The sequence below is a fragment of the Panthera uncia genome, assembly GCF_023721935.1.
Source record: "Panthera uncia isolate 11264 chromosome C1 unlocalized genomic scaffold, Puncia_PCG_1.0 HiC_scaffold_3, whole genome shotgun sequence".
In the NCBI taxonomy this organism is placed as follows: domain Eukaryota; kingdom Metazoa; phylum Chordata; class Mammalia; order Carnivora; family Felidae; genus Panthera; species Panthera uncia.
Genome location: NW_026057584.1, coordinates 33,148,950 through 33,169,278, shown reverse-complemented (window position 1 = coordinate 33,169,278; position 20,329 = coordinate 33,148,950). Strand labels below are relative to the sequence as shown.

General features: G+C 35.4%; 1 protein-coding gene and 1 non-coding gene across 2 annotated transcripts in view; one reads left to right on the top strand and one right to left on the bottom strand.

Annotated features, from left to right (window-relative positions):
- BMPR2 (bone morphogenetic protein receptor type 2) overlaps positions 1-20,329 on the top strand; it is a 194,865-nt gene that overhangs the window by 110,755 nt on the left and 63,781 nt on the right. Inside the window, exons 2-3 of the mRNA XM_049615159.1 lie at positions 2,883-3,053; positions 4,173-4,343. Coding sequence (XP_049471116.1) covers positions 2,883-3,053; positions 4,173-4,343 — 342 coding nt within the window. The remainder of the gene's footprint in view (positions 1-2,882; positions 3,054-4,172; positions 4,344-20,329) is intronic.
- On the bottom strand, positions 11,980-12,103 carry LOC125912019 (U6atac minor spliceosomal RNA). Its single transcript, XR_007454586.1, has one exon. It is a non-coding gene; the product is annotated as a U6atac minor spliceosomal RNA (small nuclear RNA).

The window sequence follows — 20,329 nt, the reverse complement described above, 5'->3', positions numbered from 1 at the left end:
AGAGAGAGAGAGAGAGAGCGTGCACAATCGGGAGGGCAGAGAGAGAGAGGGAGACACAGAATCCAAAGCAGTCTCCAGGTTCCAAGCATGAGTACAGAACCTGACGTGGGGCTCAAACTCACGGACCACAAGATCATGACCTGAGCCGAAGTTGGGAGCTCAACCAACTGAGCCACTCAGGTACCCCCATAATTTTATCTTCTACATCACTGATTCACTGCTCTACTTTGCCCATCCTTGATGTCATGATATCCATTCAAGATTGCATCTCAGTTATAGCATTTTAATTTCAGCCTTATTAGATTTTGTTTCTTGTGTCTCCACAGAAAGGGATTCTCTGGTGTCTTTTATGCTTTTTTCAACCTCAGCTAGTATTCTTATTATCCTGGTTCCAAATTCTAATTCAGACATCTTACTTATATCTGTTTGATTAAGTCTCTGGCTGTCATTTCTTGCTGTTCTTTCTTTTTGGGTAAATTCCTTTGGTTTGTCATTTTGGAGGAAGAAAAAAATGTATTAATAAAAAATTAAAATTAAAAAATTAAAAACAGTACAAAAATCAAATAAAGGAAGCTAGATCCTGGATATGTTTCAGTCTGCTTATTGAAAGAAGCTTGATAGAGTAGAGAAAGAAGGGAAAGGATAGGAAAAAAAGGCAAGATAAAACTTAAAAATCAAAAAATATATATATAATAGAATAAAATAAAAGAAAATGAAATAGAAGAAAACAACTTAAGCAAAAACAGAAGCAAAGAAAATGAACAAATAAGTGAACCATCAAACAGAATGAAAACTGAATGAACTTATATCCAGTTTCCCCTGGAACTGAAACTATGAATCACTCTATAGTCCACACACTAAGCAGGTGGAGTGACTTCTGTTGGTCTTCTGGGGATGTGCTTGGAGGGTGTAGTTGGGCAGGTGTTGATGTAATGGCTCCGTTCTCCATTGAAGTGGTGCTGCTTAGCTTACTGGGATGGATCCGTGTGGTGCGCTTATGGATGTGTGCATGCACATCATGGGAGAGGTGGTAATGGCTCACCCAGCTTCCTAGTCTCTGGTGCAGGAACTTCGCACTCTCACTGACCCTTGATCAGGCGCCTCTCCTTTGTCTCAGGCCTCCATCCACTTCCTGCCTCTATCCACTTCCTGCCTCTATCCTGTCTGTGTCCAAGCTGTCCATTTGCCAGGTGGCACCTTCCTCCAGAGTTTTATGCCAGAAGGGGTTGTGTCTAAAAATCCCACACTTCAGAGGCCCAGCAGCTTGGACCTGTGCAGACTTTCTAGGGGACAGTCTCTCACTGGACGATGGCCGGGTTCCAGCTTGTCTCAGAAAATGTTCAGCATTTTCAGTGATTGTGCAGCAGCAAAGGTTCAGAGATTATGGCAAATCACAACACACAGCTAGCACCAGGTGTTGCCACAATCTGGCGTCTTTGTCCCAATATCAGTAAATATGGCAGTTTTCTGGGGTCCACTGGGACTTTTGCCTGTGGGGAGACCATAACACCTCTACCAGATGCACTCTAAGCAAGGAAACTGCTTCTCCCCTCTGTGGCACATGGACCCCACAGACCGGCACTGCCTGCTCTTGATGATTCACCCTGCTTCCTCACCAGAGCACCACCAGGCACTGAGATCCTAAACTTCACACTTTGTGCTCCACTGTTTATAGAATCCTGGTGGTATTGAAAACCTCTCTTTTCTCCCTGTCAATGATTGTTGGGAACAGATTTCCTAGTCAGTCTCCTGCAAGTGTTTTCACTCTTTCTCTTTCTTTCTCTCCAGCTACTTTTTGGGGGGATGCTTTTCTTGCACAGATCCCGATGCCCTGCACTCTTCCCCTTTCTCTTCTTTCCCTGTTCAGTCTCTGCGAAAGCAGCTCCCTTTTCTCTTCAGCTTTTCTATCCCCCAGTTCACTTCTCTGCACTGCGTACCTGCCACCCAGGTGCCCCAGTAAATTTGTTTTAAAAACTAAGGATATTAGGGGCGCCTGGGTGGCTTAAGTCGGTTAAGTGTCTGATTTCAGCTCAGGTCATGATCCCACGGCTCATGAGTTTGAGCCCTGTGTCACTGTGTGCTGACAGCTTGGGGCCTGGAGCCTGCTTCAGATTCTGTCTCTGTCTCTCTCTGCCCCTCCTCCTCTCTCTCTCTCTCTCTCTCTCCCTCTCTCCCTCTCTCCCCCTCTCCCTCTCCCTCTCCCTCTCTCTCCCCCCCCTCCCTCTCTCAAAAATAAATAAATGTTAAAAAAAATTTTTTTAAACAAATTTACTAAGGTATAATTTGTATACTATTTTAAGTGATGGATTATTTTTTTGTAAATTTACAGAATTGTGAAACCATTATCACAATCTAATTTTAGAACGTTTCCATCTGCCTAAAAAGAAACCATGTACTCCACTGGTAGTCACTCTCCTTATCCATAGTTTACTGTGCCCAATGATGTATGTTTAGCTTTCTACAAATGACTTTAAACTATGATAAATGTGAGTCCTGCAGAATTTTACAAGATTATTTAGCCCTCTAGTTTGTTAAATTGTTTGTTTTTATGTTTTGAAGTTTTGATAATTTAAACCATGAACTTTTAAAATGATATTTCTTTACTCACATACCTAAATTGTTTAACAGGAGAGTGGTGAGAATAATTTGTGTAAGAAGGGATTGATTTTGAGAAATCAGTTTTCAGGTTTGATTCTTCTTTGGTGCTAGTTAATGAACAGGAAGAAGTTATTGAATAAATATAAAATTACAAATTTATTCAAGCCTTGATAGGGATTTAGTGGAAAATTTATTATGCCTTTCAAAATGACTAAGATTTCATAAAATAATGCTTTGCTAAGATTGTCATAAAAATAAATTTGTCATTCTTTTATTTATTTTAGCTTCTCAGAACCAAGAACGTCTATGTGCATTTAAAGATCCCTATCAACAAGACCTTGGCATAGGCGAGAGTCGAATCTCTCATGAAAATGGAACAATATTATGTTCAAAAGGTAGCACTTGCTATGGCCTTTGGGAGAAATCAAAAGGGGATATAAACCTCGTAAAACAAGGCAAGTAATACTTTTCTTACCTGAAATAACTTTGTGTTTCATATCATTGAAATTTATCTAACAAGGACATGGACATAGATTAAAACCCTCTCTAGGAAAACAGTTTTAAAATATATATCCATGTATATATTCATCCATAAACTCCATATTTGTGAAAGGTAGTTAGATTTTAGTTTATTTTTATATTTTTCCTATTATAATGTTAACAATGTATTTTCTTTCTATGAAGTTTAGAAAATATAGAAAACTAGAAGAAAAACAAATGTCTACAATTCCATCCTCTTACAAGCTCTTTTACCATATTAGTTTATTCCCTGCAGGTATATTTTTTATGTACCTCTATGTTTATTATATGTGCGTATACTTATTTTTCAAAATTAGAATGATGTGGTATGTATAAACAATTTCATACCCGGTTTTCCCTATCTTAAATTATAGTATGAACATTTTCCCATATCTTTAAATATTCTTTGAGAACATTTTTAACCTCTGTACAATATTTCATTGTATACACACATATTGTGTATACGCAATTTACTTACACATTACTCTGTTGTTGGACATTTTACTGTTTTTCAGTTTTACTATAATAACGCTTCAGTAGATATCTTTGAACTTAAATCTTTGATTATATCTGATTATTTGCTTGGAATAGATTGCTAGAAGTAGAATTATTAAGTTATAAAGCATGAATATTTTAAAGGCTCTTTATAAAAATTGCCATATGGCTTTCTAGAAATGCTATATACATTTACATTCCCTCCAGGAGTATATGGGAGTGTTACTGAAACCTTGTTACAATTGTATATTATTTTTTTAAGCCTAGAACAATTTAATAGATAAAAATGAAATATTAATGTTACTTTAATAGTAATTCTTAGATTAATGATGAGGTTAAACCATTATTAGTGGCTTTTCTCCCCATGAAATGCTTATTAATACTTTGCCATTTTTTTGTTATTTAAACAATGTGTGTTTCCTGTTGATTTGCAGGAGTGTTTTATAACATGTATGTATATGCACTTATTCTGTCACATTGATTGTAATTATTAATTTGTTATTTTTCTTTAAATTTTATATATTAATCCCTAACTTGTTTACGTTAATACCAATTTGTAGGATGTTGGTCTCACATTGGAGATCCCCAGGAATGTCACTATGAAGAATGTGTAGTAACTACTACCCCTCCCTCAATTCAGAATGGAACATACCGTTTCTGCTGCTGTAGCACAGACTTGTGTAATGTCAACTTTACTGAGAATTTTCCACCTCCAGACACAACACCACTCAGTAAGTACTTTAAGTATCTTACTTTTCCTTGTTAATTCCTTTCTGCAAAGATTTGCAAAATTTAAAAATATATAAAATCACCAGTTTGGGCAGGAGTGAGAGGGAGAGTTCAAAACTTCATGAGACTACTCTACCACCTGAAAGCCAAAAGAGGTGCACCAGGATTTCTAAGGTATCAGTAGATTACCAAATAATTTTGAATCAAAATATGGTACTTTTCCAACACGTGTGGAGGAGAATTTGGCAATATTAAGAAAACTACATGTGTGCTTTCTTACTCTTTCATCCAGCACCCCCATCTGTAGGATTTTATCTTGAAGATATATTTCTAACAGTACAAAAATACATATGCATAGAGGTACCTGGCTGGTTCACTTGGTAAAGTATGCAACTCTTGATCTCAGGGTCGTGTTCAAGCTCCACATTGGGCATAGAGCTTACTTAAAATATATATGCATAGAGTTATCCATTGCAGTATTATTTGTAACTGCAAAATATTGGAAAATATCTAAAGGTTCAGGAATAGGCGATTAGTTAAAATATACTCTGGTATATACATATAATAGAGAACTAACTATACATCTGTAACAAAAAATGAGTAAGATCCCTGTGAATTGATATGGAGTGATTTCTAGAGATAATGTTAGGTGAATAAAAAGCATATATACTATGCTGTCTTTGGTGTAAAACAGAGCTTACCATAATTTACAAAAACAAAAAACAAAAACAAAAGATAAACCAGAAAATAATGAAGTTGGCTACTAACAATGGAAGGAGAGAGTAGAGTGGAAAGTATACAAAAAAGAATGAAAGAACTTATGTAAGGATTTTGCAAACACAGTGTTTGATTATATATACTCTTTTGGACAAGATGGGATATAAGAGATGGAGGAGAATTGCAAACAAGTACTGAACTCTTTTAGGTTTGCTTTTTGGTAGTGTGGAACAAAGCAATTCTGAAACAACTGTAGATGTAGAATAGGATTAAGAAAAAATGAGTAAATGGTGTTGTTCTTGGGAGCTGGTGCTGTTACTGAGGGAATATGCACATACAATTATAGATGGGAAGACAAGAGAATATTATGTGAGTAGATTATAATTCAAGGTGTAAGTATGGATTTATGACTTTAAAAACATACATATGTATGTGTTACATGCATGGATAGGTGGCCATATAAATATGTGTATATATTTGTATGTGTATATATTTATATTCATGTGTGTAGTATACCCATACACATACCTGTGTAGATTTCTTAGCTCTATTTGTTGAAAAGGACAAGAAGCAATAGCACCCCAGTAGCAGTAAGCAAATGTAATGCCCAGATTTAGACTTTATTTATTTGTTTCTATTTATTTATTTTTTAATTTGTTTTTAAGTTTATTTATTTTTTGAGAGAGGGAGATACAGAGCATGAGCAGGGGAGGGCAGAAAGAGAGGGAGACACAGAATCCAAAGCAGGCTCTAGGCTCCGAGCTGTCAGCACAGAGCCCAATGCGGGGCTTGAACCCACAAACCGTGAGATCATGACCTGAGCTGAAGCTTGACGCTTAATCCAATGAGCCACCCAGGTGCCCCTAGTTATGTATGTATGTATGTATGTATGTATGTATGTATGTTTATTTTTGAGAGAGAGAGAACGAGAGCATGAGCAGGGGAGGGGCAGAGAGAGGGAGACACAGAATCCAAAGCAGGCTACAGCCTCTGAGGTGTCAGCACATAGCCTGATGTGGGGCTCGAACTCAGGAACATATGAGATCATGACCTGAGCCGAAGTTGGATGTTTGACTGAGCCAACCAGGTGCTCCATATTAAAAAAAAAACAACATTTTTTTAAATGTTTATTTTTTTTTTTTTTGAGAGAGAAAGAGCGTAAGCAGGGAAGGGGCAGAGAGAGAGAGACACAGAACCCGAAGCAAGCTCCAGGCTCTGAGTTGTCAGCACAGAGCCTGATGCAGGTCTTGAACTCACGAGCTGTGAGATCATGACCTGAGCTGAAGTCTGACGCTCAGCCGACTGAGCCACCCAGGTGCCCCAAGGTGCCCCATATTTTTAAAGTGTATTTATTTATTTTGAGAGACAGAGAGCGCACACATGCATGTGAGAAGGGGAGGGGCAGAGACAGAGAGAGAATCCCAAGTAGTCTCTGCACTGTCAGTCCAGAGCCCAATGTGGGGCTTGATCTCGGGAACTATGAGATCATGACCTGAGTCATGTCAAGAATCAGATGTTTAACCAACTGATCCACCCAGGCGCACCCAGATTTAGACTTTTATACCACTTCCCACTGAAAGGAAGTTGGGCTCCTTGGAAAAATGACTTGTTCTAGGACGGGAGCAGGATAGGTACAAGATAAGCCCAAAGTGTCTTATAACACTAGCAAGTAAGAAAAGAAATGCCCCCAAACAGGTGGAGACTTGTTACAAAGGAGCTAGCTTGAAGTAACTCCTACTGGCTAAATTTGGGACAATTTGAGTGCTAAAAAAGTACAGTAGCAAATTGTAAACCATTGGAGGGAAAATGAACTCATGCATCTATGCTGATAGCAGAGAAGGTAGAAGAGAGGGTACTTGTTTATAATAGAATGCCAGGTTTCCAACTGGTAAATGAAGGAGTTGGAAATTATCCTGCAGCTATCATGGTAAAGATTGGATCAGACAAGAATAATAAAAATATCCTAAATCTAAGGGCATTTTCAATATGTAGCCAGGATATTTACATTGTTTTAAAGTCTCTCCCACATATTGCAAGGGAGAAATTAGTAATTATAAAGTGAGGGAATTGGATAACACCTTGACCAGGTCATTAAAATTAATATTATTAGTGAAGATGGTAGATGGACATCCATGATACCCTGAGAAGGACACAGTTTCACTAATAGAATACTATATTTCAGGTAAGATTCGCATAACTGGAATCTAATCATGAGGTATCATCAGAAAAACCATGAACTAGGAATGCTCTATTACAAAAAGGAGATTTGTCAAAAATGTCAGTGTCATAAAAGGCAAAGAGACTGGGAAAGATCTAGATTAAAGGAGGCTAAGGAAACTTGACAACTAAGCCATACCTAACTCTCCTATACTGGATATAAAAAACTGTGATAAAGAACATTGTTAGACCAGTTGACAAAAGAGACGATTAAAGAATTATTTCCTTTTTTTTTTAATGTTAATTTTTATTTTTGAGAGAGTTTGAGCCCAGGAGGGGCAGAGAGAGAGGGAGACAGAGGATCTGAATGAAGTAGGGGCTCTTGACCTGAACCGAAGTCAGACGCTTAACCAACCTAGCCACCCAGGTGCCCTAATTAAAGAATTATTTCAATGTTAAATGTACTGAAGCTGATATCAGTACTCTGGTTATGTAAGAGAATATCCATATTCTTAGGAAACATTCTAAGAAATGTTTAGAAACATGGAGCTAGAATGTATATATATATTAACTTTTCTGAAATACTTTTAAAAAAAGCGTGTGTGTGTATGTGTGTATTCTAGAAAGAGAGAATGGTAAAACAAGTAAATGGGGTAAAATGGTAACAATAATTAAATATGGGTAAAGGTAAATATGTGGGTATACTTTGTACTATTCTTATTCTTTTTTTTTTTTTTTTTTTTCCCAACGTTTTTTTTTTTTTTTTGGGACAGAGAGAGACAGAGCATGAAGGGGGGAGGGGCAGAGAGAGAGGGAGACACAGAATCGGAAACAGGCTCCAGGCTCCGAGCCATCAGCCCAGAGCCTGATGCGGGGCTCGAACTCACGGACCGCGAGATCGTGACCTGGCTGAAGTCGGACGCTTAACCGACTGCGCCACCCAGGCGCCCCGAGATGTAGCACATTTCAAGAGTTCTCAGTCAATAGCTTTTATCAGTCCATACCCTGAGATCTTCATTTTGGGATTATTTCCTTTAACGTTTTGATGAAACACTAACTAAACTGAGAGCAATAGGAAGTTTTTTCATGTAGTTCCTATCTACTCAAAGTCTACTTAGCTTTTATTAGGAAATTATACTCAATTGACTACATTTATTTTCCACAAAGAAATAAACAAAACAGGGTCTCTAATTTTCACTTTTACATCTAGGTAGTTGCAAGAAAAGTGAATTTATGCATAAGTTCTCAAGATTTTTATGGCCCATTTTAGATTTTTACCTAGATTTTGGTCTGCTGTAACCTTTTGAGCCAAAAGCAGAAGTGTTGCCAACAAAGAATCAATAATGTTAGCCCAATAAAAAGGGAAAATGTTTTAATTAAATGCTCTAATTTGGGAGCATTAACCCATTTATATATTTTGTGGTAAACAAAGCAAGTAAATTTGAAGTTAGTGAATAAAATGGATATTATTTTTTTCATTAATCTCAATAAAAATAATCATTATTATATAGAATATCTAACATTTAGTCTATAAATAATAGGTGCTTGATCAAAATAAAAAATCTGTAAGTGTTGAAGTTTAAAGAAATTAAAATATAAAATTAAGCAGAACTTTTTGTTCATGGTTATATAATAATACATCAGTAGAAAATTTGGTGATGGTGATTTTTTTCTCCTTTAAAATTTTCCGTTATAAAAATATCATTTATTGAATATTTAAAATAAATATTTGTTAAAAACATTTATATATGTTTAATTACTAGAAACACAGTGCAAACTTATCAGAGATGGAAAAGGGGGATAGTGTCGGGTGACTGTTGATAGGGAAGGTTACATATTATTCTCATACTCTTGTAGTCTTTTAATCTTTAACCTGTTCATATATTTGTGTACTACTTGTATAAGACAATATTAGGGATACCTGGGTGGCTCATTCAGTTGAACAACCAACCCTTGATTTGGCTCAGGTCATGATCCCAGGGTTGTGGGATTGAGCCCTGTATCAGTCTCCTTGCTGAGTGTAGAGCCTGCTTGAGATTCTTTCTCTCTCCTTCTGCCCCTGTCCCCCACTTGCTCTCTCTCTTTCACTAAAATTTGAAAAAATAAATAAGGAAAATATTAAAGGAATACCTGCTTGTTAAATTAGAAAAATGAGATAATTGATAAGGAGAGAAATTACCTATATCCAAATATAACCATTGTTAATATTTTGAATGTTTGTTTTCTAGTGTTTCTCTTTAATCTTTGTATAGTTGTATTAGTGATAAAAAACACATTTTAGGGGTGCCTGGTTGACTCAGTTGGTGGAGGATGTGACTTTTTGTCTTGGGGTCAGGAGTTAGAGCCCCATGTTGGGGGTAGTCTACTTAAAAAAGAAAAAGAAAAAAGAATAAGAAAAAATGCATTTTAGATCCTGTTTTTTGTTTAGTAGACTAGTATTTCCTAGGTTATTGTGTATGTTTCATAGTCATCAGTTTTAATAGCTGTATAATATTTCATCAAATAGATATTTTCCTTATGGATTCCCCTGGTTTTGGACATTTAGACAGTTTCTGGTTTTTTATTACAATAGGCATCCTTGTATATGTAATATTATATTAAATTACAGTTACCAGAATTACAATTTTTTTATTAAAATTTTTTTTAATGTTTATTTAATTTTGAGAGAGAGAGAGTATGAGCAGAGAAGGGGCAGAGAGAGAGGGAGACACAATCCAAAGCAGGCTCCAGGCTCTGAGCTGTCAGCAGAGTGCAATGTGGGGCTGTAACTCAGGGACTGTGAGATCATGACCTGAGCCAAAGTCAGACGCTCAACTGACTGAGCCACCCAGGCACCCCCCCAGAGTTTATAATTTCTATATCCAGTGGCATCAGTATTAAAATTCTTCGTTTATTGTCAGAATGCTTTTCCATTGGTGGAAACAGTTCACATTCTTCCATCAGTGATATACTAGAATGCATATTTCATCATATCTTTATCAGCACTAGTATTGTTAAATAAAACTTTGCTGAGATCATTTTGAAAAATGATTTGGATTGTTTTTGTCAATGAGGTTCACATGCATTTTTTTTTTTATGTTTTTATTTATTTTTTTTTTTTGAGGGAGAGAGAGAGGGAGAGACAGAGTGGGGGAGGGGCAGAGAGAGCCGGAGACAGAATCTGAAGCAGGCTCCACGCTCTGAGCTGTCAGCGCAGAGCCTGACATGGGGCTTGAACTCACAGACTGTGAGATCATGACCTGAGCTGAAGTCAGATGCCCAACTGACTGAGCCACCCAGGCACCCCTGTTTTTACTGTTTTAATTTCCTATATTTGTTGTTCATTTGTAATATTCTTTCTCAATAATGAAACTAATTAGTTTTGAGAAAAATGATTTAGAATCATTGGAAATCTAGTCATTTCATCCCTTCTCAGTTTGTCTTGATACCATAGGGATGACAGGAGCTACATTTTAAGTAGTAATTTAACATGCATTTGTAACATTAAAAAAATTTTTCTTTTGAACCTTGGCCCTTTCTAAGGAAACACCCTTAATAGCTTTCATTAAAAGTTCAATGCTCATTTTATAGCGCCAAATTGTACATTAATCAAGGTGTTAAAATAAAACTTACACTGAAACAGTATCTCCATACCTCACATGACATTTTTGTGATGGTTATTAAAGCTTTGCATTTGCATAATATTTTTAAATTTCATAGTGCTGTCACATCTATAAATTCTTTGAAGATGTCTCCTTAATATTTGGGTAGTTCAGTCAAAAATAAACCCTTTTGGGGGAGCCTGGGTGGCTCAGTCAGTTGAGTGTCCAACTTTGGCTCACGTCATGATCTCATGGTTTGTGAGTTGGAGACTCCCATCGGTTCTCTGCTATCAGTGCAGAGCCCACTTCAGATCTTCTCTCCCCCTCTCTCTCTGCCCCTCCCCTGCTCATGCTTTCTCCCTCAAAAGTAAATATTAAACATTAGATAATAATAATTAAAAAAAACCCTTTGTCCTATTGAGTAACGATGCCTGCTACTCAGGTTGAATGGTCATTCATTGAAATGGTTGTCTTTAGCAGATTTGATTTACAGCTTATCTTTTTTTTTTTTTTTTAACTTTTTGCCTATTATTGTATTGACAGTAAATTTCAGATGTTACTATTTGGGGCCCAAACAAAAAAAATGTTTTAAACTTTTATATTTGAAGTTATTTCAAACTTATAAAAACTTCCATATACCTTTTATCCACAGATTCACCAGTTATTAAACATACTGGTATATTTGCCTTATTATTTTCCCTTTCTCTATATACATATGGATATCACTATTTTTTTTTCTGAACCTTTTACGCAGAAGTTACAGGCATCATACCTAAATTTTCACATATTTTGTAATTGTCCCTTTGTCTCTTTTACTAGATTCATTTTTTTAAACATTTTATTATAGTTGACACATAATGTTATGTTTGTTTTAGGTGTACGACATAGCAATTCAATATCTCTATTTAATGTTCACCGCAAGTGTAACTACCATCTGTTGCCATACAACGTTATTACAATATCATTGACTCTATTCCCTATGTTGTACCTTTTATTCCCATGACTTAGTCATTCCATAATTGGAAACCTGTATCTCTTTCTCTCCTTCACCCATTTTGCCCATTTCCTTACTCCCTTTGTTCTGGTACCCATCACTTTGTTCTCTGTATTTGTGGGACTGAATCTTTTTTTGCTTGTTTATTCATTTGGTTTGTTTTTTAGATTCCACACATAAGTGAAATCATAAAGACGATAGTTTGGTGCCACAAAGTACATGGCAATGCCTTAAACCATATGTGTATTGTCAGGCCTGAGGGCCTCTTACATCTTTGTTAAGGGGAGTACTAACTTACCCTTTCATACAACACTCTTCTATGAGATTCTAAAGTCTTTGGTGATAAGGACTTTTTATTAATGCCCCTTTGTCTCCATAGTGACTCATGCAGTGTTAGGTATGTAGTAGTAGAAGTGCAGTAAATGTTTGTTAAATAATAATTTAATAAACAAAGGGAGATATGCTAATGTATAAGTTCAGAAATATTTTCAAATGCTTGAAAGGAATAGGATTTGTTATTATTTGTAATCTGGCAATAGTGAATTCAGTGGATTCACTCACTAATGGACAGTTATTTATGAAAGCTGGTTGCTACTTTCAAAAAGGACAAATAGTTCATGAGATACCAAGTGCAGACAAAAAACAATTATTAACTCCCTTATTTTAGATTCATCATGGTAAAGTACAAAAAAGCCCTACTTTTTCCTGTTCTTCTTTGCCATCCCAAAAATGAAACACCAGATTTTAATTTTTAAAATAATTCAGGAATATAAAAAATTTTTCCTAAATAGATGCTGTTACATGATCTTATATTCAGAGACCCTTACTCAAAACGTGCAATTGTGGCATATTTTAATACTGGTAAAGAAAATGATGCACAAGTAAGTTACGGCTTTTTAAAAGGTTATGTTCTAGGGAACAACAGAAGGTACTTAATGTTCTCTGTTTAGCTTATTCATTTCTCTCTCAATTGTTTTCAGCTGAACAGTTTACTTCCTGACATCAAACTATTCATTGCTGTTACTGGAATTATATCTTTCTCATCAAGTATGCATTTACACAATATCCAGAACCATGTTTACTTGCCCTCTTACTGCTATACCTTATACACTGAGTAGGGTTAGACCTGGTGGCAGTGAAGAAATAAATATATGGGTGACTGAGAATAACAAAATATAGCTCTAGCTCTCTTTCCTTAGAAAAAACTTGTTTTTTGTACCAACCTCAGTTGAAGCTGAAGACCATAAGGTACTTAGTGATAGAAACTAAAGCATATGAGAGCAGGAAATCTTTAAGGTGGGGCAGGAGTTGTCAGGGAAAATATGACAGACTAACCCATGGCCATAAGTGAATATCTGTAATTTTGCTGAGCCACAGAGTCTTATAATCATTTCAAGATTACTTTGATGTGGAGTTAGGGGAGTGGAGAAAAGTTATTCCACTTAACCTTTAGTTCTTAATTTTTTTTTTTTTTTTTTTTTTTTTTTTTTACAGATGAAAGATTTTATGTAGCCTTATAAAACTGCCCTATATATTTTTTTGGAGACAATGAGATAGGGCACAAATTAATTATTTAATGAGTTTTGCATCATAAGATACTTGCAGTAAACTTAAGATTCTTATAAAATGTTGTTCCAGATGGGATACATGTGGTAGTGAAATTTTAATTGACTTTATCAGGATTATAGACTTACTAGACTGAGCAGTCTCTTTACAATAAAAATATAAAAGAAATTCAGGCATTTAGCATATAGTGAAATCAAAACTAGCTAAATAATACTTTGAAATATTTATTATGTGTCAGATGTTGTTCTAAGTGTTGTCTATGCATTAAACTTTTACAATTAACCTTTACAGAAACATATGAAATGGTTACTGTTACATTCTTACTTTAAGTTGAGAACACAGATACGTAATTTACCAAGTCACACAGCTAGTAAGTGGAAGAGCCAAGATTCAAACCTAGGTGTTTTGACTCCAGAATATTTGTTATTGACCATTACTTTCTAGTGTTTTTAACTGTTACTCTTCATAATCAGTTGTTATTAATCGTTACTCTTACACTCAAACGGGGGGGGGGGGCCAGTTTATATTTGTTTGCTCATTCATTTGGAAGGAAGAGAGATAAGATCATTTTGAAAATACTTGGTTACATTTCTTAAAATTTAAGGACTCTTCATGATTTTTTCACCATATCTCTGTACCACTGAGTATCATAACATGTTTTCTATATTCACATGACATATTACTTTATTATTTACTATTTTTCTTCAAATGATCTCATTAAAAATTGTATGTCCTCTAAAGGGAAACTTTCTGTTACTACTATAAATGGAAAGCCAATGTCATAAGTAAAGGTAACTTTAATTATTTATCTAAAAATAAAATAAGAAAACTAAACCATATTATATATACTAGGTAGCTGGATGTTGTTGTTTGCCAAATGGTCTGAAACTTGAAGCTTACTTTCTCTGTGTTAAAAGAGAATAGCAAATGTTTGAGAGGTAATAGAGATACATTGTCACCAAGTTGAGGTTTTCTTCTTTTATAATTAGACAGAAGAAAGGAAGCTAACTTTCATTATTACATGTCCATGTACCACCTAAATCCAGAAGTCTGACACTTCAGGAAAGTGAACTGTATTATTCTGAGTCTCTTCAAACCATAAGAGACTTTGTAGTATTCATTTTGTTTAAAAAGAAAATCAGTCTTTAAGTAAATTAATGTATATTTATAGTATTTTACTTTCTTATCCCCTTAATTCATGCTTATGTGTTTGTAAATTCCCAGAGTTTGAAAGAAGTGTATAATTACTGTAAGGTTTGAACACTTATTTTAGAACAGCTTCTTGATAAGTTTTCTGGAATCAGTGTAATTAACCTCCCTAACTACAAAGTAAACAAAGTAATTAAGTTAGTAGAAAAGCAGACAAAAACTTGTCATTTTCTAAAAAATTAAGTAGACTTAAGTTGTTGTATTTGATGTTCAAAGTTCTCCGATGAAAGTCAGTATAAAGATATAGAATACTTTTATTTTCTTTTATTTAAATCATTCATTAAGTTGATGGTTATATCAAATTGATGAGAAACAAAGATTGAATAAAGGTTTAAGAAGTCACATTCTAATTTATGCTGTGTGGTTCAGATTAAGTATTTTAACTTCAGTGTCTGGCAGCAAATGTCTTTATCTCACACCAAGCTAGAAAATAGAAAAGAAAGCCTACATTTGAAGAAGCTGACATATGGCATAGAGCCACAGATAGGTTTTTAGCTGTTGTGAATTTATAACGATTTTTCAGTTTTTACTGCTTCTATGACAGCATTAAAGTGATTAAATAGACGAAAGGGAAATAAGGATGGCTAGAAGTCTTTGCTTAGTACTTCATGAAGCATTTTAGCAAGAGACAAAACAAAATATGTTGTTCTTTTTTATACTTACTAAAATATTAGTGGGGTGCTTGGGTGGCTCAATTGGTTAAGCGATCTATTCTTGATTTTGGCTCAGGTCATGATCTCATGGTTCATGAGTTCGAGCCCCACATCTGGCTCCGTGCTGACAGTGCAGAGCCTACTTGGGATTCTCTCTCCTTCTCTCTCTGCCCCTCCTGTGCTTGCTCTCTCTCTCTTTCTGTCTCTCAAAATAAATAAAATAAACCTTAAAAATTTTTAAATAAAATAAATAAATAATAAAAGTATTAGTTGAGGGGCGCCTGGGTGTCTCAGTTTATAAAGCATCCAATTCTTGATTTTGGCGTAGGTCATGATCTCATGGTTTGTGAGTTTGAGCTCTGCATCGGGCTCTGTGCTGACAGTGTGGGGCCTGCTTGGGATTCTCTCTCTCTCTCTCTCTCTGCCCCTTCTCCACTAGCATGCACACACTGTCTCTCTCTCTCTCTCAAAAATAAATAAACTTAAAAAAAATGAGTGGAGAAAGGGTGGTGCAAGAGAAGTAAAGTATGTATCTTTCAGAAAATATTAGTTTTTTAATGCAATAGTAACAAGATTTTCTTTCTTTCTTTCTTTCTTTTTCTTTCTTTCTTTTTTAATGTTTATTTTTTGAGAGAGAGACAGAAGCAAGAGGGTGAGCAGGGGAGGGGCAGAAGAGAAGGGAGACACAGGATCTGAGGCAGGTCCCAGGATCTGAGCTGTCAGCACAGAGCCCATTGAGGGGCTCGAACTCACTGCCTATGAGATCGTGATCTGGCCCAAAGTAGGATGCTTAACCCACTGAGCCACCCAGGTGCTCCACAAGATTTTTTCACATATTATGTGGTGTTGGTCAGTTTTCATTCTAAAGTTTTGCTAGCTCTGCTCTATTGAATCTCACTCCTAATCCATACCCATATTTCGTCTCTATTCTCTCTCTCTCGCAAAACAAAACAAAACAAAACAAAACAAAACAAAACAAAACAAAACAAAAAGTAATCCTCCGTGTTGGTGTTTTCAAAATTTTTATTACTTGATTGTCCTGATGAGCAAGGCAAAACTTGTGACTAATCTGGCTTTACTGACAAACTCAGTGGAAACATTTGGTCTGTAAAATCTAAGCCCCAAGCCTGTATGATGGAATTAACTGGTATTTAAAAATAAATGTCTTCTGAAATACTAGACAAATTTGGATGTAGAAGCAAGATATAATTTCCGTGTGTTTATTTTAACATATGTAATTTTTCTTGCCTTTTATTTCCAATTCATGTGTGTTCCTCTCTACCTGCCTTAACTGTTTCTCATTTCCTTGTAGTATCTCTCTGATCACTGACAATTTTCTGTATATGTTCATGTAGAAAAACTGATTATCCATTTAATAAATATTTAGTGGTTTCCTCTTCCAACATAACATAAGAAGTAGAGTCACAAAAACATGAAAATACTTCAAAAACATTCAAAACCAAGATGAAACTAGGCTTGATTTGAATAGCAACTGGCTTTATAGTAGTATGTTGTTTTTTTTTTTAAGTTAAAATACAATTGGCATGTAACATTCTATTGGTTTCAGGTGTTCAATATAATGAGTTACTATTTGTATGTATTGCAAAATGATTACAGTAAGTCTAGTTAACATCTCTCATTGTGTGTAATTATAAAATTTTTTGTTCTCATGAGAACTTTTAATATGTACTCTCTTCAGTGCAGCATTATTAACTACAGTTTCCATGCTGTACATTTTATCCCCATGCCTTTTTTATTTTATAACTGGAAGTTTGTTCCTTTTGACCCTCTTCACCGCTTTCACCCACTCCTTTCCTCTGACAACCACCAATCTGTTCTCTGTATCTATGAGCTTGGGTTTTGTTTTGTTTTGCATTCCACGTGTAAGCGAGATTATATGGTAGTCTCTGTCTGACTTATTTCATATAGCATAATGCCCTCAGGATCTATCCATGTTGTAAATAGCAAGATTTCTTTCTATTTTATAGCTGAATAATATTCCTATGCACGCACACATGTGCACATACACACACACTCACACACACACTCACCCATTGATGGGACACGTAGGTTTTTTCCAAATCTTGGCTATTGTAAATAATGCTGCAGTGAACATAGGGGTGCATACATCTTTTTGAGTTACTGTTTTTGTTTTCTTCAAATACCCAAATTGAAATTGCTGGATCATGTTGTAGTTCTATTTTAAAACTGTTGAGGAACCTCCATAGTTTTTTCCATAGTTGGTCACACCAATTTACATTCCCACCAGCAGTGCACAAGGGTTTCCGTTCCCACATCCTCACCAACACTCGTTATTTCTTGTCTTTTTGATAAATAATATTTAATAGTAGTTGAACAGATACATTTTTGGTTGGAAATGCATTGACAACTCAAATAGTGTTATAAGCTCTTCTCAAATTGTCTCTGTAAAAAAAGTACATTATGTTCTAGCTATACTATAAAATAAGTTAGCCTAATCAGCTGCTAAAAAAAACAAGATCATCTAAGCCGGGGGGGGGGAAGTGCATTGTTTCAGAAATATTCACTTGATTCTTTGGGAGGTATATAGCATAATGATTAAGAGCTTTGGCTCTCAGTCTCAGTGCATGGGTTAAAAACCTTGCTGTTCTACTTGCTAAACATATCTTTAAACAGGTTACTTAGCCTCTTTCTATATCAGGTACCTCATATACAAAGTTATACTACCTATTTTATATGATTGTTGTATAGAACAAATGAGGTAGTGCATATAAAGTGCCTACCATATACTAAACATTTAATAAGTAATAGTTATGATTAGGAGAGAACTGTCCTTAAGTCTTTCTAAAAACCAGCTGTTACAAACATCATTCCTCGTTTAATTTTCCTTTTACCATTAAGGACATTTTTTTGCTCATTTTTATTTATTATATGAGAGCCTATATTCTGTGACCTTTTTTTATTTGAAGAAAGGATTGTTTTTTGAGTTTCTTGTGAAATGTATTCAGGTTCCTATGTCTTTCTCAGTTGAGAAACAGAACAAAGATAATATTTTCTCATCTTTCATTAATTCCAGCCTCCACTAAAAAAAGAGCTATAAGGAGTTATCTCTGAAACAATGAATTATTCTGCTTTATTTTTCTGAGGTATATACTTTTCAAGGTTTTTAGCAATGAATAAAATAGTCTTCATTATTCTTGTATTCCATGTTTATGACTTCTCTTACTTGCTAAAAATTTATTTGTAACTCCAAAATCCATACTCATGGCACTTTCTTGGTCATTCACAGACATGCACATAATAACAAAAACTTGCCTGACATGCCTGTTCCCAGCTGAGGTTGATCATGGACATGTTCTTGCCTTCTTGCTTCAGCTTTCATACTGGAAACAAGTGTCCTTTTCAGCCTATTTAATGGACTTTTTTGCATTTTTGTTGGTGATTTTTCAGTCTAAAATGGCCCCCAAGTGTAGGGCTGAAGTGCTGCCCTAGTGTTTCTAAGCACAAGAAGGTTGTGATGTACCTTACAGAGAAAATAAATGTGTTAGGTAAGCTTCTTTTGGGCATGAGCTATAGTGCTGTTGGCTGTGAGTTCAATGTTAATGAATCAACAATATACAGTATATTAAAGAAAGCATCTTTAAATAGAAGCACATATAAGAGAAGGTTATGTATTGATGGGATTGGTGAATATGTTTTGACCAGAGGCTGACAGGACCCTAACCCTGTGTTTCCTATAAGCGCATTGGTTCAGTATATGCTAATTCAGTGTGTGCAATGACTTTATATAACATAACTACCATAAATAATGAGAAACAAATATATATATACCGTTTTTCCCACTTTGTGAAAGTAGTATGTTCCTATGAAACTTTGCTAAGTTGAAATTTTTTGAGCATTCCAAGACCCCAAAAAATAACATCTCTTAGGCTTTCCTAGTATCTTAGGACACATCTTGCTAATGGATACACAGAATAAATCAAGATAAAGAACAAATGCTCACAAACACAGTTCACAGCTATGGCAGCTTGATGCTGAGATGCTGAGCGTATTTCCGGGGGAAAGAGCTTTTGGTGGAACCACTCTCACTGCTCAGGTTGTGTACTGTTCCTGTAACAGCAAATGCTGAATGCTATTTTCACTCTTTGACGTTTTTTATTTAAAAAAAATCCTCTCCAGATTTAATTTGGCTAGTGAAAACAGGTACTGTGTCTTTTATGAAGCAAAGTGATGTAATTCAAACTTTCAAAAAGTGGAGGATACCAGTATATTGTGGTAGGCAGCTTCTGACGTGGCTCCCAGCGATCCTTGCCTCCTGGTATTCCCACCTCTGTATAATCCTGTCTCCCTGAATGTAGGCAGGACTGAGTAACTTGATTCTAACAAAAAGAATATGACAACGGTGATAGGATATCACTTTTATAATTAGATTTTAAAAGACTGTGAGTTCTATCTTGCTGGTATCTTGCTCTGATGAAGAGGGCTGCTTGTCAAAGAATTGAGGTCTACTTTCTGCCAACAGCCAGAGAGGAACTGAAGCCCAAAGTCCAGCAACCTGCAAGGAACTGAATCCTACCAACAACCACTGAGTGGGCTCAGATACTTGCCCACTTAAACACTGAAATAACTTTGGTACTGACCTAAACCTTGACTGCAGCCTTGTGAAAGATCCTGAAGCAGAGTACAGTTAAGCAGTGTGTGGATTCCTGAGACACACAGAAACTGAGATAATAGATGTATATTAAGTCAGTATGTGTTGGGGCAGTTTGTTATGTAACAATAGATAATTAATACATATGTAGTTAAATATTCATAGTTATGTATTAAGACCTCTGAACATAATGTATGTTTATTGCATGTGATGGAGCATGCAATAAAAGGTAATACTTTTTAAATAAAAAGTGTTTTGACTTTTGTCAGCTTCTATTCTTGCCCCTCAATGTTAAATTATTATTTTCTTTTCACTTCCAAGTTTTTGACAGCAGTGACCACACTTCCTTTTTTTATTACTGCTTTTTCCTCTGAAATTTTTCATATGAATTTTCATATGAAAATTTCTGTATATAGAGAAAAAAAATTAAGGCTATTACAATTGTTATCTGATGTTTCCCTGTAGATTCAATAATAATTAA